The sequence below is a fragment of the Coturnix japonica genome, chromosome 3 (genome assembly GCF_054131305.1).
Source record: "Coturnix japonica strain WE chromosome 3, WE-NBRP24, whole genome shotgun sequence".
NCBI lineage: Eukaryota > Metazoa > Chordata > Aves > Galliformes > Phasianidae > Coturnix > Coturnix japonica.
Genome location: NC_140665.1, coordinates 67,161,267 through 67,186,918, shown reverse-complemented (window position 1 = coordinate 67,186,918; position 25,652 = coordinate 67,161,267). Strand labels below are relative to the sequence as shown.

Sequence of the window (25,652 nt, the reverse complement as noted above, 5' to 3'; positions counted from 1 at the left end):
AATATTTAATCACCACAGAGCACATTCGATATTTCGTCTTCTATGTGGCTTTTCACTGAATCTTGGTGTGACAACATCTGACATTACAGCAATCATTCACTCAAAGAACATGTAAGAACTTGTTATGCGTCAAAAAATAACTACAAAACAAATGCTGATATAAGTATCCTATACTCAGAGACTTTCTACAGCTCTTACAGAAGGATATCTAATTCTCAAATGTGTAGCATATTCTTTCTTTAAAAAAAAAAAAAAAAGAAAAAAAAGTGGAAGGTGAGTTTCACAAACTAACAATGTGCAGTGGAATTAATTGACTTTTATTTATGTTACAATCACATATCAACGCCTGACAAAATATTTAATTTAATATCATCGCACAACTTGCCAAAAATAAAAATTAATTATCAATGAGAGGCAGACAGCCAGCCTGATTAAAAAGACTGCTTTATTAGCTGACTAGAGGTGCACAATCTTATGGATAGTGTTTACTTATAATACCAGTAATGTCACCAAATTTTTACAAAGAACAAGATTTAGCTACATATGAGACTTTGGTGCATGTTTTTCTTAAAAAAAGAAAAAGAAAAGAAAAAGATGATGTGAAACATCAACATAAGACATTAACAGGTTAATTTAGCCTGTCCTAAGTTTGTCAGAGAATATTCTATTTCCATGGAAAATCTCTGTGCATTAAATTATGCAAATAAGTTAGGAAAAGTAATTTAGAATAGGGAGAAGCAGTTCCACAGCTACAAGCTGTGTAATTAGATCTGTACTTCACAGTTCAAAGCTAGCTCTGGTATACATAGCTCTAGTGCTAAAAGCATCTGCTGCTACTCTCTGAAAACCAAAGCTTTTAAATGACAAAAATATAGGACAGGAAAAGACAAATGTCTCCAGCCAGGTTATCTCCCCAGAATTTTCTTCAAGCATTAAACAAATAAACCATTCCCGCCTAAGTTTTCATTTAATATTCACCACAACGCTTGCATTCCCCTAGTGCTGCATGTTCTAAGTTGTAATTCCCCTGAAACATGTTTGTAAGTTACTGTAGCAATGAAAAGTATGTTAGTCTGAATACCCACGAGGTCTAATACTTCTGTGTTATCAGGAACACACAACTAGACACTACCAGAACTTGCCACATATTATCTTATACGAGAATGAAAAAACACACCGTGTGTATACAAACCAAAAAGTGTCTAAAATTAGTTAAGAAATTTATAATCAGATACCTGAAAGTCAGAAACCCTTTCTTCTGCCTTGGACAATAACAATAATTTTTCCAACTGAGAAATGTCACTTTCATAACAGCATTCTCTATAGCAGCTCCTAAATGGTGTATTTAACTTTTAAAAGAAACACACTGACTCTCTGAGGCACTTTACCATGTTGCCATTAGAGCGCTGGTCACACTAATGCAAGTAAAAGAATAAATACCTAATTTTAGCTTTAAGACATTATTTTGTTTTACCCAGCTAAGTCTTTAAAAAATATTCATTTATTTGTATCCAATTCTTGACTACTACTGAAAATGAACACCTAGGGACAATGATTGGCAGATCAATTTATCCATCCATTTTTTCCCTGAAGAACAGAATCAAATCTCCCCCAAAGCTTTTGCAAAACTCAATTCATAATGAAGTTTCTTCACTTCTCCCCAAGGAATACTGACTACCTCGGTTAAAAACGACATCCTTAGCACTAGCACTTCACTAAATAGAACCAGCACCTAGAAAGCTAAATACAATTCACTAATGCTTAGCCTATTTCTAAGAAATAATAAAACTGTTTACCATTTGCGTTGTGATTTCTTCTCAACAGTTCAAATTTTTAGTGTCTAACAGCTACAGAATGAAAAGCATACTTCATGCAAACCATTAATGAGAACAACACAGAAGGTTCTCTAGTAGCTCTTGATCAAAAGCATTCACCACAAAACCAGAATAGCTTGATTACCAGTTCCAAATGAAGGCACAACAGTTTGTAAGTATAATTCCCCTTTCCCCTTGGTGACATAACAATAGTTCATGACGATCACTATTCAGAATTAGTAACTTAATGGAGTAAAGTATATGAAAAAAAAAATGTTATAAGGTAATCCATACTGAAGTTTAAAAAGTTTAATGTACAAATCTTGTATTATAGCAGATTTTTCTATTTTCCATAGTGAAGTTTTTTCAAATATTAATAAAGAACAAAGAAAAACTGAATGAGCTATGCCACTTACCAAGGCAACAGAAACTGAAATTAGTTCATTTTTATTAAATCTTAGATTTAAGAGAAATACTGATTTAACCTTTATGTGAATTAAGATCTATTACAATACAGAAAATGGAAGGGCTACTAAACTGCTTAAAAACTAGGTGTAAATGAGATATTCTGTGTACTGTTCATATAGAAAATGAATTCTTCTTGACAACTTGAAAGCAGACTGCATTTACTCATCATGACAAAGTAAATCATTTACATCAGAATTTCATTCCCACTCTAGAGTTCAAGAACACTCAAAAAATTCAGCAGGAGTAGCTGCTAAAAAAACCCTAGTTTTTTAAAAAACTACCACTCAAGGCTATGGTTAAAAGAGGTTTTTTTTTGGACCAAGAAAGTTCTACAGTAAGCCACAAGCATTAAGTACTATAACATAAAAACCCTACACTGAAAAAGCAGACTGTATATGCAACATCACTGATGAAAGGATACATTTTGATAAAAAGTATTTAAGCATATGAAACATATTGATTCCACCTTCAAAGATATAGAACAGTAACATATTCTTTGTTTATGTCTGTTGATTGGTTTTTGGTTGATTTGGAATTTTAAAGTTACTATTAAAGTGAATTTCTTTAAAATTTCCAAACGCTAGTATTTATGATCTAGCTTTATATTTTGATTTACATTGAACGATCAGTTATGGAGTCAGCGATAATCGATAGATTTCTTTATACTAACGAAAATCCTTTCAGAACAATTTAACAGGATCTACGCTATCTTTGATTTGTAGCTTTATTCAAATATATTTAAATTGTAGGTTCAAAAACTCAGTTCACATTAATTTTATTTCCACGCATTTCAGGGTAAGTTATTTTAACTTAATTAGATTTATATAGTAATTGATTAGTCCCCATACCAAAACTACAAACAAAAACAAGTCAAAGGTAGAAGAAGGTGAAAGATGAACTTTGTTACCTTAATGCACTAAGTATAGAAATGCCTAACATATGTTCCAAAACATATGGCAGTTCTGGAAAACAGTATGAAGAGTTAACCTTACAGAATGCAGAGCAAAAATGTACATAATGAAAACTGAAATAGAATGTAAATTATTTGCTAAGAGAAACAAACAATATTTTACTGACTCCTACAGGTAGTAGAAATTATTTTGGATTTTAATTGACAGGATAGAAATAGAAATAGCAATAGCAAGATCTATTCTTGCATAGAAAATTAAGCAAGAACAGCTAGTCCATTACCATGCAAATATATGTCATTAGGCAGCTAACAATTGCATTTTTACAGATGCCAATGGACTTGAATGACAATTGTTATTCAAAATTGTGCACAGATTTTCACTGCATCACTTTTAAGCAAAACAAGACCATGCAAGAATTTCTTTCAAGCATTTCCTTTTGTCCTGGCCTGACATCAGGTGTTCTAACTTCACAACATACACACGTTTCTATGTTTCTTCCTTATAATAAATTCTACTTTTGTCAACAATCACCTTAGAAAAAGAGTTGTAAAGCCTATCCTTTCATGTTTCCAAAACTATATTTACTTAAATATACACTGTGCAAGAATAACCCAGAAGCCAGTAGTAGTATACGAATTCTACTCAGGAAACGAACAAAGCGGATCCTGGATACCTATTCTCATACTTTATACTTATGCAAATAAAGAGTAAATTATTAAGGCAATTTCTATTCCTTCTGGTTTTGTAAGAGCCAATAATACAAATAAATCTAATAAACAGTTAAAGAACAGAACAGTCAGGTATTCTAGCTTATTGTTTGTCAGTGTTGTTTAAAAGTATACTGCTATACAAAACCTTTTCCCCCCTATGCCTAACAATAGGTTTTCTAAATCAGAGAAACAACTTCAAGTATTAAGCAATGTTTTTCACACAAAGCTTAATAAAGTTACGAAGAATTTAAATGATGCAGCACTTTATGAACAATAGTAAACCGACTGAATAAATAGATGTACTTCATAAGCCCTACTTTATATACCTAGATCGTCTTAAGGTGTTATATCCTAAATAAGAAAATTTTAAATACCTCATGATTAATGATGTGACAGCATATATGACCATAACATATTCTGGAATTATTTGTTCATGAATTACAAAGAAACTATCAACACCAAAGAGTTATGTATGTAAGAAATGTCCTGTTCTGGAAAGTATCATATCATAGTATCATAGTCTCATGCGGGTTGGAAGGGACCTTAGAGATCATTGAGTCCAACCCCCTGGGATTCGAGCCTCCTGTGTAGCAGAGCGGCACTTCTACCACTTGCGCCACAGGGGGGATTCGAACCCAGGGGCTCCGGTTTTGCAACACGGTATTCCTACCACCTGCGCCACCGGGGCACATAAAAGTGAAATCAAGTTTAAAATCTAAATGAATTTTCTGATGTCTATTAGCATACTAGTATATATATCTATATTTGTTTTTATTTCCCATTCTCAGTGACTCCTCCAAAAAATATATTTTCCACAGCATCCTGTATTTCAAATTAAAACACTAATGGAATTTCTATGGGATTCTCTGGTGACACCTCTTTAAAAGTCCATGATAGTCACCATGTCTTGGTGGAGAGTAGTTATTTGGTTACATTTTGAATAATTTAAAAAAAACTGATGATAATTAGGATGCTTGTTAGTTGATACTGTCTGTTACATTAAACACACAGATTTCTTCAAGGACTAAAGTAAGCATGGATTTTCAAAAGCTTCAGACCACTGCCTATCTTAAACATTTCTTCTTCAGTATTATTTATCCTTGTCATTAAACTCTTTCTGAAGAAAAATACAGAGTTAATAGGAATACACAGACCTTACTTCTGACAATCTTCTAGACCGCTAATAGTCTGCAGCCCTGTGTTTGAAACAGAGCTGTTAACCTAGAACTGGTAAAACTTACAACATGAGGCTGCAAGAATGATCTAACTATATTACAGCTGCAACTGGATGGACAGAACTGGTAATTTCCAAGTTGAACATCTGTAACTTAACACGCATATCATCCATAAAAGACAAGATAGTCAGGACAGTCAATTGTAGAGTAATTACATGGCATTTCTTTTGAATATAATTTTAGGCTTCAAGAAATTACTCACTTGGAATCAAATTTGATTTTTATGATTCATTAATATCAGAATAATAGAAATTCTAAATAAGAGCAATTGCTACCTTGGGCAGTTGTATTGCAAATACAGATATCACCATGTAGCTGCGAGATTATAGATATGTACCAAATAATTTGTGAACTCATAACTATTGGAAGGAAAATATATTTGTGCCTTTGGTCTTTGTAAATTCATAGTGAACATCTGAGTACAAATATACAGACAATTTACTATGTTAATAGCAAAAATCAGCAGGAGGCACACAAATACATCATGCAAACATTTAGAAGACTATCAGATTAAAGAACTAAGGGTTATCGTGTGCATAACTTGTTACAGCATCCATTTCCAGCCATTTTTCAGCCGTTCATACAGGCAACTGACACGGTAGTAAATGTTTTAAGCCAAAGAGATTTGACTAGAAAATATAATGGAAAAATAATACGTACATCTTATTTGACAATACCATGAAACATCTGGTACATAAAATTTTTGAAGGGTGCCATCTACATAGCTAGCACACCAAATGAGGATTTTTAATTAAAGTAAGATAAGTTTAATCTATTTGGGCATAAGGTTATAGTAACAATCATATCTTTAAAATTGCAAAAGGCAGTTATCATGGAGTGCATAAATAAATGATGCAGCTGCAGAACATAAAAGTCCCTAGATTAGTTGATCTGTTATTAAATTAAAGAAAAAGAAAAAAAGGGGAAAAAAAAAAAGGGAAAAGAAAATTGGCATCTGGATGAGGAGCTACGAGATATGGTTTGGTAGCTTGTGGTAGCAATGGTAATGGGAGGACAGTTGGACTAGATGATCCTGTAGGTCCTTTCCAATCTTGTGATTCTATGATTCTACAAAATCGCACATTCTAATGGTCTCCGATTATGCTTAGACTACAAAGGAAACTCTACAGAAAATGATCTCAAGGATCCAAGGCTTCACGAAGTCACCTGACATCAAAATAATATATAAAGAGAATAGCCATAATCTTGCCTGACCACCTTAGCACTTCACACTTACCTATGTCTGCATATATATTGTATATGCAAATAAACTGTACCTGTAGTAGAAGTAATCTGTATAGTTATAAACCCACAAAAACTCAGACATAAATGAACTTTTTTAGTCTATTAAATGGAAGTCCAAAAACTAATTAGATAAATAAAATTTTTTAATAAATCCAGTACCTTTACAGAATTATTTGTCCAAAGCGAGCTATATACACTAGAAGACTAAGACAAGCTTAATTTTCAAGATACTAAGTTCCTGAGAGGCCTCTAAAAAGCAATATTTTATTAAATCTTATCTTAGGACATAGCTATAAAAGCATTGTCAACAGTTGTAGTAACCAAGCTTATGAAACTTTTATCTTCGAATGGCTTCTGCAACCAAATAACAGTTGGAAATGTGATAATAAAGAAATTTAATCCATCATTTTTACAGATGAAATTAATAACTGTCAAATTCAGTTCTGACAATTTAATATAATAGATTTAGAATAATTACTCAGTCTTTCTTTTTTGGCTTAAGATAGCATTTCAAGAAAAATAAGTTGACATTCCTCAGTACTGCGAAGTTAAAGTCAATTATTAGAAAAAGAGAACAATTACAAACAGTAATTCTTTTATATGCAATAAACAGCACATAAACAGTTTTCACTATATAAATTCAAGCATAATCTGGTTTTGACCTGCAATATTGGCAATATCAATTTGAAAGCATAAAGTATTAATAATTTGTGCAAAACAAATAGACTTTTTTCTACGATTTTTAAAAGTACATAGATAGTATCTCAAAATTATTTTAAATGAACTAAATGCAGGACAGTGGTATAGAACATTTATGCAAATTCTGAATAATACAGCAAGTTTTATGTCTACAAAACTGCACACTAACCATAAATTAATTAAGAATTTATCATGTATCATAGCTGCATTATGCACTTAAAAAAACCCCACATTTTATTTTATAAGATACGTAGCAAAGATGCCATAGGTACTCATATCAGATGCACTTGCCACAATACTGTGAAAAATGGCAACAGTAAAATGATAACTGAGACAGAAGCCAGCAAAGCCTAAGAAACTTGTTCAAAGTAGAAGAGCAAAAGCTCAGGCACTGACAAGAAAGTAATTGGGGAAAAAAAACAAATAAAACGAAACAAAAAAACAACACACCATTCTTCAAAAGACTGTTAACAACAGTGGAATGAAACAAGCAGAAATTCGGTAGGGTGAAGAACACCACACAGAGTGCATCAAGAATGGATGGCTCTGTCTATGTTCTTTGTTTTTTGGTTTTTGTTTTTTTGTTTTGTTTTGTTTTGTTTTGTTTGTTTTGTTTTTTGTTTTTGTGGGGTTTTTTTTGTTTGTTTGTTTTTTTAATGCTTTCCTCCACATTTTCAGTCTCAGCAGTAAAGTTTCTATCATTTTAATACTAAATTCATCTTTCTACTGCTTCACAATTCCTACAGGCTGCTGACACGAGTTAATTAAAGCTATGGCACAAATATGTAGTAAAACTACATATTTATGTTATGATGAGCCTTCCAATAGGTATTTTCTGTTGCAAAAATTCACAGTCTCTGAAAATGACAACCTAGGCATCTTTGGCCAGCACAAAAGCTCTTTCTCGAAAACTGAAACTATTTCTTGTATAACTACGATAACTACTCACTACTGAAGTACTGACACCTTGTCATGGTGCAAGCCTCAAATGCTTGCACAGGCAGCCAGGTGAGTGAGAACCACAGTAAGATTTCAGTGCTTCCACTGAACAGCTAGTTTTTGTTATGAACTGAAAATATCAAGTTCAGTAAGAAAAAACTTTCAAGGAGTTTCACTGAGAACCAGAGTTAAAACAGATATGATATCATCTGAGAATTGCACAGAAAATTATCAAAAGCAGAAAATGAAACACCTGTTTTCTTAAAAATGAGCAAAAATTTTCAGTAGATGGGAGAACGCCAAAGGTGCTCCAAGATGGAAACTGTAATAAACAACTAAAATGGCAAATTAGCAAAGCACATTAGGTAAGGAACCCAGACTAACACTCAGATGACTGTAGCTGAAGAGAAACTGGGGTAACAGAGTACTGAAGTTTAGTGAGAAAACAAATCAAAACAGAGAGGAAAGCAAGATGCCAAGAGTAAATGCAAGAGACCTGCTGAAACCACATTAAGGGTAATCAGAACATACAACTTCTTTTGAAGGTTTACGTAGAATCAAAAAGAATCAGCTATGGAAAAAAGAAGAAGAAAAGCCTGCAGAAACAGAAGAAATGAGTATTTTGGGGAATGTGTCAAAAGCATGAGGGGCATTGAGAAGCACTTTCTCTGAAATCTTTCAAGGAATTTCAGCAACTCTCATTCTAATTTATCATTAAAAAATAAATCTTAAGTAATTTCAGGTTCTTAGAGGCTCTTCATCTTAAAAATTAAAGTGAAAGGTCATTATCAATTAATAATATTAATAGCAAAATGTTTAAGAGGTGATGGAACAATGAGAGAAACATATGATCAACAGTCTCTTTGCATGCATGGCAGTGAGATGAAAGAGCAGAAGGTCAATAACAGCAGAATATATACTAGAAGTGAGCCAATAAAGCAACAGAGATGGCCAGAGTCAAGAAGAGTTATTTCCCTCAGACATTATCTTAAAAAAACTGAGCCTTGGGAAGTGCAACAATTTAATATTTTTTGGAGAATGCAATATAGTGTAGTTAAAATCATATGTTTCTGTGTTGAAAAAAGACATCTTATAAACATTATGTTATTCCTCAACACTCCTAAAAGCATGGTATTATTTCTCAAAGCATACAATGACAAGGGTTATTTCCAACTCATACATTGTGAAGATAAGGACAGTGAGACATGCATTGTTTGAAACTGGAGAGCAATGCAATATTTCACTTTATATAAAAAAAGATGATGCTGATACATATCATATTCAGTCCCTGCCTTTGCTGACCTTGTGAGGTTTTCTGCAGGCTGCCTCAGAAAGGTGCTACTCACTCCCCAGAACTCTCTAGCATTAGACATCCTTCTAACAGGTCTGTAAAATGTTAAGAACCTTTTTCAGCTCTGTAGCTATAATCAGCTGAGGGAATGATAATTTTTGATGAGGCGATCTTTGAGTGAATGGTATCCTTCAGTTATTCTAGAAAAACACTGGCAGAAACCCTCTAATCGAGTATAGGGTCACATTCTCTGATAAACAGTGTGCATTGTCACTTTTCCCCACTCTATTTAAAGGATCGTTGGTTTACTAAGAGCTAGAAATACAATTCCAAAAGTGCAAATCACTTCAAGAGGATCTAACATACCTGTAGAATATATGAAAATAGAAACTTAAAAAATTGACATTAAAATATTCACCAGATTTTACCAAGCACAGAAGGACACTGAAAAAAAGAATTACAATCAAATCTCACTTAACACATTCTTAAGAGTTAGGACTTCACAGGGAAATATCCTAATGAAGATCCACATTGTTGGTAAGCCTACAAAAAGAGCACACTGACATAAAAAACACCTGGAAACCGTTTCTGATATTCTTAAGTCACCACAAAGTGTTTCTCTAACAAAATCCCCAGAAAACTCTGTAGGGCAAGCCATTTATCATTACATCTTTTGTCAAGTTGAACAAGAGGAGAGTTGTGCTATACGACAAATGTTACAGCTTCAGTTGCATTGGGTAATTCAAAGTGAAGCCTACAAATGAGGTATCTCATTAGTTTGAGCAGATGGATCAAAATTAAAGGCTGAATCACCAACTCTTAATTTCCCAGTAGCCAGGAAGAGCATAAAGTCTTGCAGAGTATGACTGTTGAAAAATCAACATAAAAAGATCCTCTCCATCTGTTAAAACACATGTCTGTAAAATGCAGCTACCTCCTACCACCCTTAGTCTTAAAACATGAAAACACACATCTATTATAACACATGGACATATCACTTCAGACAAGCCTCAGAATATAAGACAGAGTCACATCAGCATGACTTACATACAACTGAATGATTCCTTTTCAGCATGTAAGAATTCTTGCAAAATGAGAAAACAGAACAGGATGTAAACAAAAAACTACTGAATTTTATTTAAAAAATTCAAAAAAATAGTAAAAGTCTTAAGAGAGACAGTATTGATGGCTACTATAGAGTGCACACGAACTCATGGAACATGAGAAAATATATTTTTCTCTGATTCTGGCATTTCTTTCTTGCAAGAAGATAGAATATATTGATAAAGATATAATACTTAGCTTTTTAGTTCTCTTGAGCAATGATAATGAGATCTGCGCCTGTCACACATTACTGCCTCAGTAGTTACAAAATTTCAACCATTTCTTGAATTCCATATAGAAAAACAACTGCTGTGGATTTTTTTATTTTTATTTTTTTTTAATATACTGAAGGAGATGGTATGCACCTCATGAAGTTCAGAAAGGTTCATGGTCCTGTTCATGGGTCATGGAAATCTTGAGCACAAATACAGACTGAGTGGAGAACAGACTGAGAGTGGCCTTGGAGGTGTTGATTAATTAGAAGCTCAACATGATCTGTCTGTGTTGAAACAGAGTGTTATGGTAAACAGCTCTATGTCTAGGTGGATGTTGGTGACAAGTAGGATCTGTCTTGGGACCAGCTCTTTATCACTGCATGTTTAGCAGTGACCTAGATATCAGGCTGGAGTGCACTGCTGGCAGCTTTGCAGATGACACAAAGCTAAGCAGTGCAGTCAGTATGACAGAAGGAAAGGATATCATCCAAAGGATCCTGGTTAAGCTTGAAAAGTGAGCCCATGTGAATTTAATGAGGTGCAAGCAAGCCCTAGTGTGAAGAGTTACACTTGGGTTGGGGCAATCCCAAACATAATGATAGACTGGGAGAACTCACTGAGAGCAGCCCTGCCATGAAGGACCTGGGGAGTCTTGGTGAATGAAAAGCATGACGTGAGTCAGTAGTGTGCACTCTCAGCACAGAAGGCCAACTGTATTCAGGGATGTTTTAAAGGAGAGGTGGCCAGTAGGGAAAAAGAGGTGAATGTACCTTTCTATTCTGCTCTCACTAAGCCCCATGTGTAGTACTGTATTCAGGCTTGGGTCCCCACAACAAGAAAAACACAGAGCTGCTGGATTGGGCCCAGAGCATGGCCAAAAAAACAATCAATAGGCTGGAGCTCCTCTCCTATGAGGGAAGGTTGAGGGAGCTGGGGTTGTTCAGTCTGGAGAAGAGAGGCTCCAGAGAGACCATATGCAGTCTTCCTGTACTTAAAAGGCGCTTATGAACAGCAGGAAGGCTGACTTTTTACACAGGCAGATAGTGACAGGAGAAGGAAGCATGATTTTAAACTAAAAGAGGGGAGATTTAGGTTAGATGTTAAGAAGAAATTCTTTACTCAGAGTATGGTGAAGCACTGGATCAGGCTGCCACAGAAACCATGGGTGTCTTATCCTTGGATGTGTCCAAGGCTAGGCTGAACTGGGCTTTGAGTGATCTGATCTAGTCAAAAGTATCCCTGCAGGGGGGCACAGGGTTGGAACCGGATGGTTTTCAAGGTCCCTTCCAACAGAAAGAATTCTATAATTCTGCAGTTTTTCTTAGAAGAATATTTAGAAACAGACAATTTTGTTAAAAAGCAAAGAAACTTTACACATAACAAAATTTAAACAAGCACAAGTTTAAAGGACAACTTAAAAAAAAAAAAAAAAAACAACAACCCCAAAGCAACTAGGAAAGGTTACAGGACAGGATGGTAACAGACTACAGTAAAACTGGACACAAGACATAGATTTCTAAAGACTAGGTAAATCAGAAAAAGGTGATTACTTCATAATATCACATCCTATTTGCAAAATTATTTGAAGACTCTATGGAAAACCTTCCCAGTGCAGTATTCATCCCTCACTATGGAGCAGGTATTTCTATGCGGATGTATCTGGCTGCAATATTTTTATTTTTTTTTCTAAAGAAACAAACAACTGCAGTTGGTATAATGGACAGATAATGAGCATACTCATTAAGAGAAAAAAAAACCTCATTTTTTCTATACGATTCAATATTAAAAATTATAATTAGTTGCATTACACAATGAGCTGACATGCTTAGTTCTGTATTGTCAAAGATTGCATACCAGTGTCATAATTTCAGGATACGAGTGATAGTTTTGTATGTGTAAAGACAAATATGCTTTCAATAATGTGAAAAAAAACACCACAACAAAACCAACAAAAAACTCCAATTTAATTGGCTGGTACATGAATGTGTAAGAGTTCTGTAACATAGCTCAAATGTTGTTCCTTCTTGATATATACATTTGTTCTTGATGCAATTGCTCTAAATTATCATTAAATATTACTCTAACTTTTTCAAATGCCACATCTGCATTTTTTTTTTACTGAATTCAGCTTGCGTGCATATATTCAGCATATTTAAATATATTTTTACACTGAATTATCATCAAAGAACAACATTTGTACTGAATTTTTGCTGCCAGCAAGCTATAGTGTATTCATCAATGTAAGCGGCATATTTACCACAGGGTATTTATACTCAGTATGTAACGTACTCAGAACAAACATTTTCAAGCAAAGAAAATGCCTAACATTCACAATCAAGTGAATCAAATCAACCAAACCATTCTGAAATCAAACAGGTTTTTATACAATAGAAGACAATTACACTTCTGTTATCTCTGAAAATACACTGATTATTTGGTTGTTGACTTGAAATGTAATTTTCAGAAGGTGAGATCAATTACTGTCTCAGGTAATGAAACTGTAACACTACAGAGACTAAACTTTTTTACTTGACCTCTTTCAGCTGTAGCACACCCCTTAAAACAGTCATGCATTCAATTTTTCAGGAACTAAAACTATCCTCTAGGTGAGCTGTGCTAAGGACAAAACATAATCTGCAAGAATTAAATAAATTAATAGTTATTTTCCCCTCAGTATTAAGAGAAGAGGGGGGAAGAAAGGTCAAGTAAATATTCTGAAAGAGCATACAACTCCTGGTGCTGGAATGTAAGAAATGTTAATTATTTAGACATACTGACTTTAATAAACTGCTACTTACCGGTTCTCCTATAGCAATACAAAAAACATTAGAAGTAAAATACAAGCACCTAAATCTACCTCGGTGTAAGGAATTTGGTTAGAGATGTATACAACAGACCATGAGGAAAAAATAAACTGAAGTTTCTTTAGTGCTGCCAACAAATTTTGTTAATCTTCCTTCAGGCAAGTATCAGTATTTTCATATAAAATCTCGGTCATTTCATTAAAACGTTATTGAATATAGCACCAGTAGCAGACAGTAACAACAGAAGGTAAGTGGAACAATGATGAGCAGCCAGAGGGAGCAGGATGACTAAGCCGTTGCTGAAGATTTTTTTCCAAAAACTCATAAATCAACTGCTCAAATTTTAAAACAACACACTAATCTGAAATTTCTGTGAAAGAGGAAAAATGTGCAGTTCTTAGTGCCACTGTTTGTAAGTTTCCTTCTTTTATGCACAGATTCAAAGAATCATGAAATCACAGGAGTTTGAAAGGACCTTTGGAGATCATCTGATCTAACCCCCCTGCTAAAGTAAGTTCCCTACAGTAAGGTTGCAAAGGAAAGTGTCCAGGCAGGTTTCAAATATCTCCAGAGCAGGATACTCCACAATATCCCCGGGCAACCTGTTCCAGTGCTCTGTAACCCTCAAAGTAATGAAGCTTTTTTCTCATGTTCGTATGGAAATTCCTGTGTTCCAGTTTGCGGCTATTGCCCTTTGTCCCATTGTTGGGCAAGACCGAAAGAAAAAAAGCTTAGTTCCATCCATTTGACATTTTGAACATGTTTTATAAGCCTAAGATTCTCAATTACTTAGCGAAAAGATTCTTCATACTAGAAGTTGTTCCAGCTCTGAACATGTGCCATACCTGTCACAACTTCTGCCTCTCACAATGCTACATTTGCAAAAACCTAACAAAAAGAGAGACACTGTGTGGTGTGATATATGAGCACAATTACAGAATAATAAGTTATTCAGGCACATGAGATAAGCCCGCCATCCTGGTGCAAAGGAATGTCAGATTTGAAAATTCACTGCAAAAACCATTACTGAAGAGCAAACTGAAAGATTACCTCCTTTAAGAAAACAAAAACAAAATCAAGGATATTTCAAATGACAGACATTAAGCCCTTGTGTACCGTGTCTTGAACAATGCAACAACTCTTACTCCTTTCTCTCTAACAGAATACACTAGAACTGGAAAGTTAATGAGAACAGATGAGAATAATAAATACGTGCTGCATTTTATTTTTTATACCACTGAAATCTCCAAGTGGAGAAGAAATCTCCACTGAAGTCCTCCAAGTACCAACCTTCTTTGCTTTGTTGTTTTAAACAGGAAATATAAATATGCATTAAATTACTTTGAAAGATATATACAAGGACCTGTCCACCTTTGATACAAACCAAGATCTCTCAGCCTGTCTCAATTTTCTTTCATGCCAATTCTATAAATGTTGTCAAGATTAAAGACCTTTGAAGTGGAGTAGCCCAAAAAATAAAAAGAAAATAAAAAGCAAAAAATATTTTATACAACTATAATGATCAAAACTAATTTCTTTATATGTGTTCTGCATGCAAATTAAAGCAAAAAAATACATACCTGGTGACCAGCCATTATTTGCTTCAGCACATTTTCATAACATACTTCATCCATATGATACAGCTGCTGCACCTGAAAAGTAAACATCATGCCTTATATTAAAATGTTTTAATCTTTACATATGTTCTATTTCATGTAATGCAAATAATACTGACCTGTGAAAAAAAAAGCATCATAATAAAATTTTCACTATACTGATCTTCATTACTAACAATACTTTATTGTTAATAATAATAATTCACAAATAGGTCATGAAAATAAGCAGACAAAATACAAAAAAGGACAGTGGATAAATGCTTATGTGACTCGGTTATTTTTTTTTAATGATTAAAGGGTGGCAATCCAGTTATGTTCTTTATGTGTTCCATAGATAAGAAATCATACCATTACTGGATACTGATGGAATAATCCATTCAGTACACTACCAAACTTCAAATATTTTCATTTTGTACTGCATAAATACAGCTTTTACTTTGCAGATCTTCAAGTCCATGCAATCACTAGTTCCTAGCTTTTTGTCACAGAAAAAAGAACTCTAATAACAGTTAAATCAGATGTGTGAGAAAGTGGGAGTACCACATACAGAAATTCCAACTATGGATATATAAAGTGTTTCAGATTCTGTTATCTAGAATAGCTGAAAGTTGTAAAAACACAGCTTTAAGAGCTTTTCTGGGAAGGAGAAAATGTTCATATTTGCTTTAATGCATGAATAATAGTAAAAACATGAGAAAGATGACAATGTGTGCAAGAGACAAACAGCCAGTCCAATTGACCTGAAAATGAAAAGTTAGCATTTCAATTAATTATTTTTCAAATAAAGAGTGCAAATTATTATGGAGAAGAGTAAAGGGGCAGTGTTTAAACACACATAAGGACACATATATATACAAACACTTCACACATTCTTTCCATTTATAGATAAAGAGGAAAACACACGTATACTGAAGAAAACAACTCCAGGTATACCCAGATTAATAATCAAATTACTTAATTATCTAGCATCAGACAGAAAGTCTTTTTTAATTAAAAGAAATGGATTGGATGATGCATGTATCAGACATTAATAGATTTTCAACTGAAGAAGACAAGTTTTAGCCTTGGTTCTATATGCTGTCACAGTTTCAAAATACTGAGTTTTAAGAACATCCCTGGCTATGCATAACAAATACACTAAAAGTTATATGAAATGTGTTCTGTATATCTAATCCAGAAGAGGGAGACAGCATCATTACAAGTCTCGATTAAGAACACATAACTAATATATTGATGAACTGACATCATAAATTGCCACAATGTTACATATATTCAACAGAAATAAAAAGAGCAAATGCTATGTAACTGAAAAACAAAGTCACCAAAACAAATCTTCAGCTGAGCTTTCACAGACATCTTAAATCATGCCCTGAAGAAAAGCTTCAGCCTTAGCCTAAGTATCTTTATCAGAGCCACAGTGAGAAACATTAGCATCTAAAGCAAGAACTCCCCTCCTCTGAGTTTTGCAAGGCTGACAGGGCCTCTTCCAGATGCCCAGATTACCATAGAGAAATGGTCCAGATGCCAGCTGCAGCTTGGAGAGATCTGGAAACTTTTGCCACAACTTGAGTGAAGAAGGTGCCCTATTATACCATCAGACTGTGATAGACAGTCTTTTTAGTGGAATCCAGAACTGAAAAGAGTAAGTATGCCTCACTTCAGCATGAATTGTTCACACTGGGATCAGACGTATTTTGGAAACATTTCAAATTCCTGTATGCTAAAAGCCTGAGAAAATATGCTGTGTCCATTTGAAATAGCTAAAATTTCTGTGATTAAGAGGCTGCTGTTATTGCTGATGAAGAAGGCTTGCCTGCAGTTTGCATATGTGTTGACAAGTCATTCATCTGCTCCAAATTCTTGGAGAGCTTTTTCAGATGAAAGCTGAAAGCTGTAGCAAAGCATCTACTTAAAGGAACAAATAACCTACACGGAGAAGCTGGCTGCCCATGGTTTGGATGGGCATACATATGAAACAATGTCTGGATGGCCAGGCCCAGGGAGCTGCAGTCAATGAAGTTAAATCCTGTTGGTGGCCAGTCATGAATGGTGTCCCCCAAGGCTCAGTACTGGGGCCACTCCTGTTCAACATCTTTATCAGTGATCTTGATGGGGGGATTGCGTGCACCCTTAATAAGTTTGTAGACAAGACCAAGTTGGGAGGGAGTGTTGATCTGCTGAAGGGTAGAGAGGATCTACAGAGGGACCTGGATACACTGGATCAATGGGCCAAGGCAAACTGTATGAGTTCCAATAGAGCTGAGAGTCAAGTTGTGCATTTTGGTCACAACAACTCCAGATAACCCTCTACAGTCTTGGGAAGGAGTGGCTGGAAAGCTGCCTGGCAGAAAGGGTATACTGATGGGCAGACAGCTGAATATGAGCCAGCAGTGTGCCCAGGTGGCCAAGAAGGCCAATGGCATCCTGGCTTTTGTAAGGAATGGTGTGGTGAGCAGGACTAGGGTAGTCATCCTGCCTCTGTACTCAGCATTGGTGAGGCCTCATCTCATGTATTGTGTTCAGTTTTGGGCACTCAATACAGAAGGGACATTCAGGTGCTGGAGCAGGTCCAAAGAAGGGCATGGAGAATATGCCCTATGAGAAGAGACTGAATGAACTGGGGCTGTTTAGTCTGGGAAAAAGAGGCTGAGGGGGGAGACCTTATTGCTCTCTTTTCACTGTGACAGTAGTGAGAGCAGGGCTGGTTTCTTATCACTGGTGACAGGCAACAGGACAAGGGGAAATGGCCTTGAGTTGAGCAAGCAAAGCTTTACGCTGGATGGATATCAGGAAAAACATCTTGACAGGAAGGGTTGACAAGCACTGGAATAGGCTCCCCAGGGGTGAGTGACCATCCCATGTTAAACATTTGATTAAAAAACATTTGGATGTGGTACTCAGGGACATGATTTAGCAGAAGGCTGTTAGAATGAGGGCAGTATGGTTCTTCTTAAGCACTGCCTGATAAAGGGGGCTTACAATGAAGCTGTAGTTTGGAACAGGCATTCTCCAAAAGCCCACTACAGCCAGAAAAGATTGTGTCTCTTTCTATGATTCTATGATTCTAACTCCTTGATATTTAATAGTATGGATATAAATGTAGTATTAAATGCATCTGTTGATCTTCTGTGAGTACTGTTTCTAATTCTGTGGGTTCTTACACTGCTTTCCTCCTCTCAGACACAACAAAAGAATACTATTATAAGTAATCATTTGGCAGGTTGAGTATTAACATTATTCTGAACAGAAGCCTTTATAAAAGAGGCTTAATACCTCTTCTTTTTGTTTGTTACTAAGTACATTAACTTGACCGCAAAATGTACTGTACTATATGAAATTGAGAATGACATTCTTCCAAAAAGCAGAAAGACAAAATCTTGGTCCCCAGCATTAACAAAACAGTTGTTTGTCAGAATAACTACTACCTCCTAATTATAATGTTAATTAGTACTTGGGTTTTCTCCCTTTTAAGAAAAATGTTTTTTAATCATGTCAAATGTCATATGATAATTTGTATATTACTCTGATTTTTAAATCAGAAATTCTTCTAAACAGAGTGTTATTAAATTGTCTTTACCTTTTTCTTTCCATTCACTGGAAACAAACAAATTAGACAAATAAGCATTATGAAAAGTTTGAAGTAAGGTAACAGCAAATAATAGTGAAGGTACTTGAAACGTTAATGAAGGTTGAAATATGCAAGTCATGGTAAGCACCATATGGTAAACTATTCTTGTGTGTATAGACTTGAAACAGCTCCCTGTAGTTGTAAACTGAAGTTTCTTTCCTGCATTGCAGATATAACAAGTAAGAAAAGCAATATTCATATTCACAAAAAGAAGCAAACACTATCATTGATTAAGCTATGGAATTACCTTTTGAATAAAGATGTTTTTATTTCTACTACACTAAAAGCATAGCAGAATAAGATTTTCCAAAACATTGAGCTATAAAATATTATAGCTCTCTGTTACTTAAGCTTCAATTATTGGCTAATGAGAAGCATAAGAAAACTCTGCAAAACCAATTTATAGGTAGGTGTTTGTATCAATTTCTGTATTTTAAGCAGTATAATTTAAGTGTGAAGTGACATTGCACTTAATTGACCTATAACTTTTAATAAGAATATTATACCTACACGGCCTTGATGTTTCCCAAAATGAGCAAGAGCACAAAGAAGCTCATTTTGGGTCTATTGTAATGTGTTTTCTATCAAACATGCATGTTAATGGTTTAGGACACTAAGGTTTTCATACCCCTTATGTCCCACTAATGTTAAATTAATGCATCTCTCATCATACATATCCAGATTTTATAAATGAATATTTTTTCTTCTAGCATTCTAGCGATTATTCCAACAGGCATCCTTACTGGCATAACTTCTAGCCAAATGGAAAACTGAAATGAGAAAGGCAAAAATAATCAGCTTCTGCAGTGATTCTGCTTTTGAGGGTGATGATTTCTACTTAATCAAGGAAAACTTATTAGTAAAGGGAAGAAAATGCACGGCTAGATACTATCGTATCCAGCTACAGTAATGACTATATAAAAGGACTGCAAACTGAGGAAAGTGGATTCTTTAAGCTTATCTCAAGTAGATGCACCTTTACACAGAACCAGATGGAGTATTAAAAAAAAAAGTACATGTAAAAAATATGTATCCCCCTACACATAAGTAGATGAAGTATGATCAAAACAAACAGTAACCCCTTCTTTGGCATTCTTTACCTTATTAGTTGTCTTAATTCCTATAAAAGTTTGTCCCAGTGGTACAGGTCGGAAACGGCTATCAAAGTAGAATAGTCCAATGTAAGGATTGACATGTAGAAATGTAGCAACATCAAGATAATTGGGTAGTGTGGCTGAAAGACCTAAAATCCTAATCATGCTTTGTGTAGATTCAACCTATAAAAAAAAATAAAGAAAATCTGTAAATGATCTTAGTGTTACAAACCAAGAAATCAAGCTTAGTAAGAGCATTAAAATACTGCTTAAAAATTAACAGCAAAGAAGCATTTGACACTATATATTAAAGGTGAACAGTAAATGTAAGCCAGTGACTATCCTGAATTGAAGAAAATAGATCAGTTTGCAACTCTATCAAATCTTGCTTATTCATCTGAAAAATATTCATCAAGTAAAGTATACTTTTGTCCTGAAGGAAGTTAGTAGTCATTAACTGACACATAGGTACAATAGTAAGACTAGCTGAGACTGGATTGTACAATTTCTTCCTTAGTTAAAATCCCACACTTGTTAATAGAAAGAATAAAAGGAATTAGGTTCCTCAATCTTGGCTTTTGCTTAGACATTTCCACATCTCTCTTAGGCAATCTATCCTGATTCATCACTATTTGCATATCTCTACTATGTATCAGTACTTCTGCAGAACTGCAAATACCAAGAAGTCACTAAGAGACTTTTTTTCGGTATATTTTTCAAATGCTCCAAACGCTTGCTACATGCCTTTCCATTTGATAAAGGCAATAAATGGCTCTTTAAAACGAAATACTGTGTTCCATATAAAAGCTTGCATACTGCATGTTTCCAGATAACTTTCAAAACAAATGAAAACAACCAAAAGATTTGACTGAGGAAACCAAGCAGGAATTTTCACACTTTCTTCTAGAATATTAAAAGATGTGTAGGCTGACTCACAGTTTACCTACAAGCATAATTATTTAGAATCAAAGTTCACATTAATTTTTACCAAAAGACTTTTACGTAGTATAATAGATGCCACAAACACGGTTCTCAACTTGTCTCAGATGCAGATGAGCAAGGTTGGTATCTTCTACCCGGTTAAGCTCTTTTCAAAACACCTTTAGCTTTTACTTACATACCAGTTTTGAATTTTAAAAATGCTCAAAGACAGTCTTGTGGACATTCTTTAAAATGGAACAATTAGAATTTTTCAATAAAGATCATTATTAAGTATATGAAGGTCATTCTTAAGGAAAATAAATGCACCATACAGTAATACAGACTTTGGAAACAGTAAGCGCACCAAAATCATAAACCAAATCCCCAAAGAAATCACCTATTTCCCACCCCTCTGAGCCTACAGATGTAAAGCAAGCCAGCAAGCCGCCCGAAAATGGACAGATCACGTAGCAAAAACTGGAATGCTCAGACTGCAGATACAACCAACTAAACACAGAATATCTGATGACTGACCAGCCCTTCCGTACTTACATAAAAGAGTAGATTTGCAAAAGAAAGCTCATGTACAACAAGTCATAGTTGTAGATTCAAATTCCAATAGCCGGGACAGATGAGAAGCCAAGTTCAAGAGGGTAGATAAGCAAGTTCATAAAGTAGCATTTCAAGAAATAAAATTTCCTATGCATCTTTGTACAGTTGGATTACATGACAATTTAAGTACTACAATCAGTCTACCAGTTACACAGTTTTGGGGTGGTGTGTGTGTGTGCACTCCCACAAGGTGGCTTCTCACACTTCAGTATTTCACTTACAGCTAGCAACATTTATTCTATTCCTTTTTTAAACGTCTTTCCCTGAGGTGTTGCCATCTCAGCTGATGTGGACAGACATGCCCTGCAGTGCAGCTGTTGGTATCCTCTGTAATTGGCTTTGTCTGGCATGAGGCAGCCCCAGCCCCTGCACAGAAGAGTCCAGCATCTCAAACTCTTGACAGTGTATGGACATGGACACCTCATGCAAATATTTAGTTTTCTTAATGCATTTTTTTTTTAGCTTGAATCTGTAAAAATAGTAACCACTTGCTGATACATTTAATTATCCTATACTTCATTCACTGCCAACTGACAATCAAATACCTTAATCTGAACATGTAACTGAGCTTCGATCCACAGCACGTTATTTGATTTTGATAAATGTAATATATTTGAAATCTCATAAGAGCCTGAAAAATATGCTCAGTTAAATCAGAAGTCAGGAAATCATTTCCATTTTTTAAACAATTAACAAGAATTCTGCATAATAACCATGAAATTATGATTTCTTTTACTGCAATTAACTATTCAGAGTTGCCTTTCAAAATGTAAACAACATCCATAGAACAGTTATGGCTTACTAAGACTTCTCCCTTTCAAAAATGTGTAAACAGAAACTATTTAACTTCCTTGATGTGGCAGATGGCACTGTGGGGTCAGGGAGCTGATGAAAACCCTGAATTCTAACCGCTCCTGAAAACTGTAGCAGATAAGTAACACATGCAAGAGCAAATTAAGGTTACTAATATGTACAATTCAATTGTAAATAAATATACTTTATACTGTACCAGCACATATATTTGTGTCAATGTATATAATGCATGCTTGCCTTTTCCAGTAAGTTTAAATTTTGCAAATTATTTTTTCTATTTGTAAGTTAAGCTACAAAATTCAGAATGATAAAGAAAATGGGTAATAAAGCATCTTACTGTATTTAAGTAGGAAAACTAACAAAACATTAATATAAAGACTATCAATAAGCTAATTTCACTCAAAATTAAATGTGGTGCTTTTTTCAGCACTCTCACTGAAGAACATTGACCTTTCAATTTCCAAAAGCACATAACCACATAACACATTGTAAAGCAAAGCAGAAGTCTGATAACAGCAGTTATTTTTTTCCACAGGTTTTGGTTAGGCTTGTAAGCTTTTCTCAAGATTAGGCAAGTTTGTGTCTTTCATTAATAAAGGAGGTCAGTAGATCAATAGTAGCTACTACATTAAAGACAATCTCTGCCAAATTTACCTGAAACAAAGTGAGACTGGCTCTCTAAAGTAGTGATATTACATAAGATATCAGAGTTTTCAGTCTCAGAATTGTCTGCTTGACTTGTAAGCCTTTAAAAATAGTAATTCTATAAAACTTGACTTACTAATGTCAAAGTTGTATGTGAAATCCCCACCCTCAACTACTTTTACATGACTTCCATGTTGAAGCAGTATTGTTAAGACTGTAAAGAGATGCAGAGGCTTTGTTAAAAACAAGTGTATAACGGAGTGCTCTGAATAATTACTTTTATGATATTTATCTAGCCAAGCACTACAGAAATTTTATTCTTCATAATGTCTTTTAGAATTTTAGGAGATTTTTAGAACCCAGAGCTCTGTGCCTACAGAGCAACTATTCTTCAGATTTCTCCTGTCAGACCAAGTGTTAAAATCTTTTGCATTTACAAATTGCAAGAGGGCATTTTGTAATCATATCACATTATAAACATTAGTATTTTTAATGCACTGAATCCCTCATTAGTTGGTTCTAGAAGCCCCAGTTAAAGATCATGCTTAATAAACAAGAAAGTATTTTCCTGAAACTGGAGTAAAAGTTACTGAGAACACATTTGGGATGACAAAGTTTTTTTTTTGTATACATTCCCTATCGCTTATTGATGATATTCAACTAAACGTATATTCTTCAAAACTGGCAAACAGTCTCAAATGTTTTAGTCAACATATGTGCTTAATTATCTTAGAAAAAATATGCAAGCACCAATTAAAATTTACATGGCTTTCTCTGGAAAACTGAACTGTCACAGTGTTTGTACATCATATTATTTGAAAGCTTTACTATATTTCACTGATTTGATATTACACTGAAAATAAGAAACAAAAATGGCCAGAAGTACATTTAATTGACATATTTTATTAGTATATCTAATTGAGAAGCATTCACTGCAGCATGTGGAGAACTGACAGCATGTTCACCATTCATGTTCATAACATGCTGTTATCGCACCATGAAATTCCATGTATAGAGAAAAAATAAACAGAAGATAGCTACCCAGTACTCATTTCCACACTCTAACATTATCTGAATTTACACTGTAAGTGATAAAGGATGAGATATGGGAAGAGCCTCGCTGGATTGTAAATTGATCACAGCAGGATCATTTTCCTCCTAATAGGTTTTAAGATTTGCACATCGTCTCATTACATTACAGCCACCACCTGAGAGCCTACAGAGTATGCACGTAGATACTCTTATCTGACTTCTAAAATTTTTCTCGAACTTTATGATCTTGGCAGTCTTCCCATTTCCACGTATTAAAATTTCACATTCACAGAATGAATTACAATCAGGCTGGAAAGCACATCCCTGATTGTTCAACTCAAGCAAAGAACTAAGTGAAGCAGACAAGTTTACATATTCTAATCTTTGCAGAAATGACCATTGGCTAGAAATTAATCTTATATTCAGATAACTCAGAATCACTTCAATACGCTCCCAGCAGTCAGCCCGTACACCCTCAAGAGCATGTATAGCTATGGAGAATCCTCTCACATCCCTCTAAGGAACCCTGAATCCTCTGTTCCTCTTTTTTTCCCCCTCAAGTTTTTGTATACCAATGTATGCAGCATGAGGAATAAAACAGAAGAATTAGAGCTCTGTATGCAGTGGTAGGGCCATGAACTCAATGCAATAAAAGAGACACAGTGAGATGGCTCACATGACTGGAACACTGCCGTGGATGGCTATATACTTTTCAGAAAAGACAGGCCAGTACGGTGAGGTGGTTGAGATTCTCTTTAAATGAGAGAGCAACTGGAATGTATTGAGCTCTGCCTAGAGATGAAGAGTGAATAAGGCTAATGGGTGAAAATTAAAGAGCGAACTAATAGGAGTAACATGAAGACTAATTCATAACTTAGGTTGCTAAGTTCCCTGACTGACACTGATAAGAATCAAATACTGTATATGGGCACACACATTAACTGTTTCTTAGATATCACCCTGTACATAGCATACAGGTATGATTTTCATATTATTCAAATAAATAAATAAATAAAAGGAGAAGGAAGGTGGGAGGAAGGAAAAAAAAAAAAAAGGAATTTTCATGGGAAATTTAAAATAAAAATTTAAAGGTATTGAAAAATAACAAAGAGGGATTTTTACTTTTTTTTGGAGTGGTTAACCAGTGTTTACTTTTTTTCTGATATGTTGCTTACTCTTAAATGAAAGTATTAAGAAGTTGTTAATCAATACATATAGGTAATAATTTCCCAGTTGTAGGAACAAAAACAGGAAAGCCAGTAACATAAAAATATTCAAATTGCAAAATCAAAAGTACATAGTAAAGAACCAACTACTAATACTGCTTTGAAGATTCTAGGTAGGATGTTATTGACAACTCAAACACTCTACAGAATGCATTTGTTACTAGGCAACCATCTAGTTAAGTAATTTGATAAATGAGTTTTACTCTGCTTCCAGTGAACCCTGAAAATACTGTGATCTCAGTCCTCCATTTAGAATGTGTTTAAAAGAGGTACCAAAAAAATGTAACCATGCAGAAAGCACTATTAGAAGCCATATTATTTTACCTTTGCTAAATATTAAGTACTTTGCCTGAAGAAACTGCATTTTGAATATACCTATTAAGAGATTTCTATGCCCTGCACAGTGCCATGTCAGTTTTTCCTGAATGGTAAAATGCTTTTCATATCATGATTACTGTTATTTTTCCAAAACTGAAAAACAAAAAAGAAATATGAACTCTTCTACGAATCAGTTAAACTCCTTTACTGTGTTACCAAGGAGCACTGAACATATGACACTCATGATTACCTTTTAAAACCAAAGGATATACCAGAAAAATGGAAAAATGTGCAAATAAAAATAACAGAAAA

The 25,652-nt window shown here is 34.6% G+C and overlaps 1 protein-coding gene across 2 annotated transcripts in view; it reads right to left on the bottom strand.

The window, feature by feature from the left end:
- Positions 1-25,652, bottom strand: part of ASCC3 (activating signal cointegrator 1 complex subunit 3) — a 247,440-nt gene that overhangs the window by 130,401 nt on the left and 91,387 nt on the right. For both annotated transcript variants that reach the window (XM_015858848.2, XM_015858850.2), the window contains exons 12-13: positions 19,780-19,956; positions 15,016-15,087 (exon numbers count right to left, since the gene is read on the bottom strand). In XM_015858848.2, the coding sequence (XP_015714334.1) occupies positions 15,016-15,087; positions 19,780-19,956 (249 nt within the window). The remainder of the gene's footprint in view (positions 1-15,015; positions 15,088-19,779; positions 19,957-25,652) is intronic.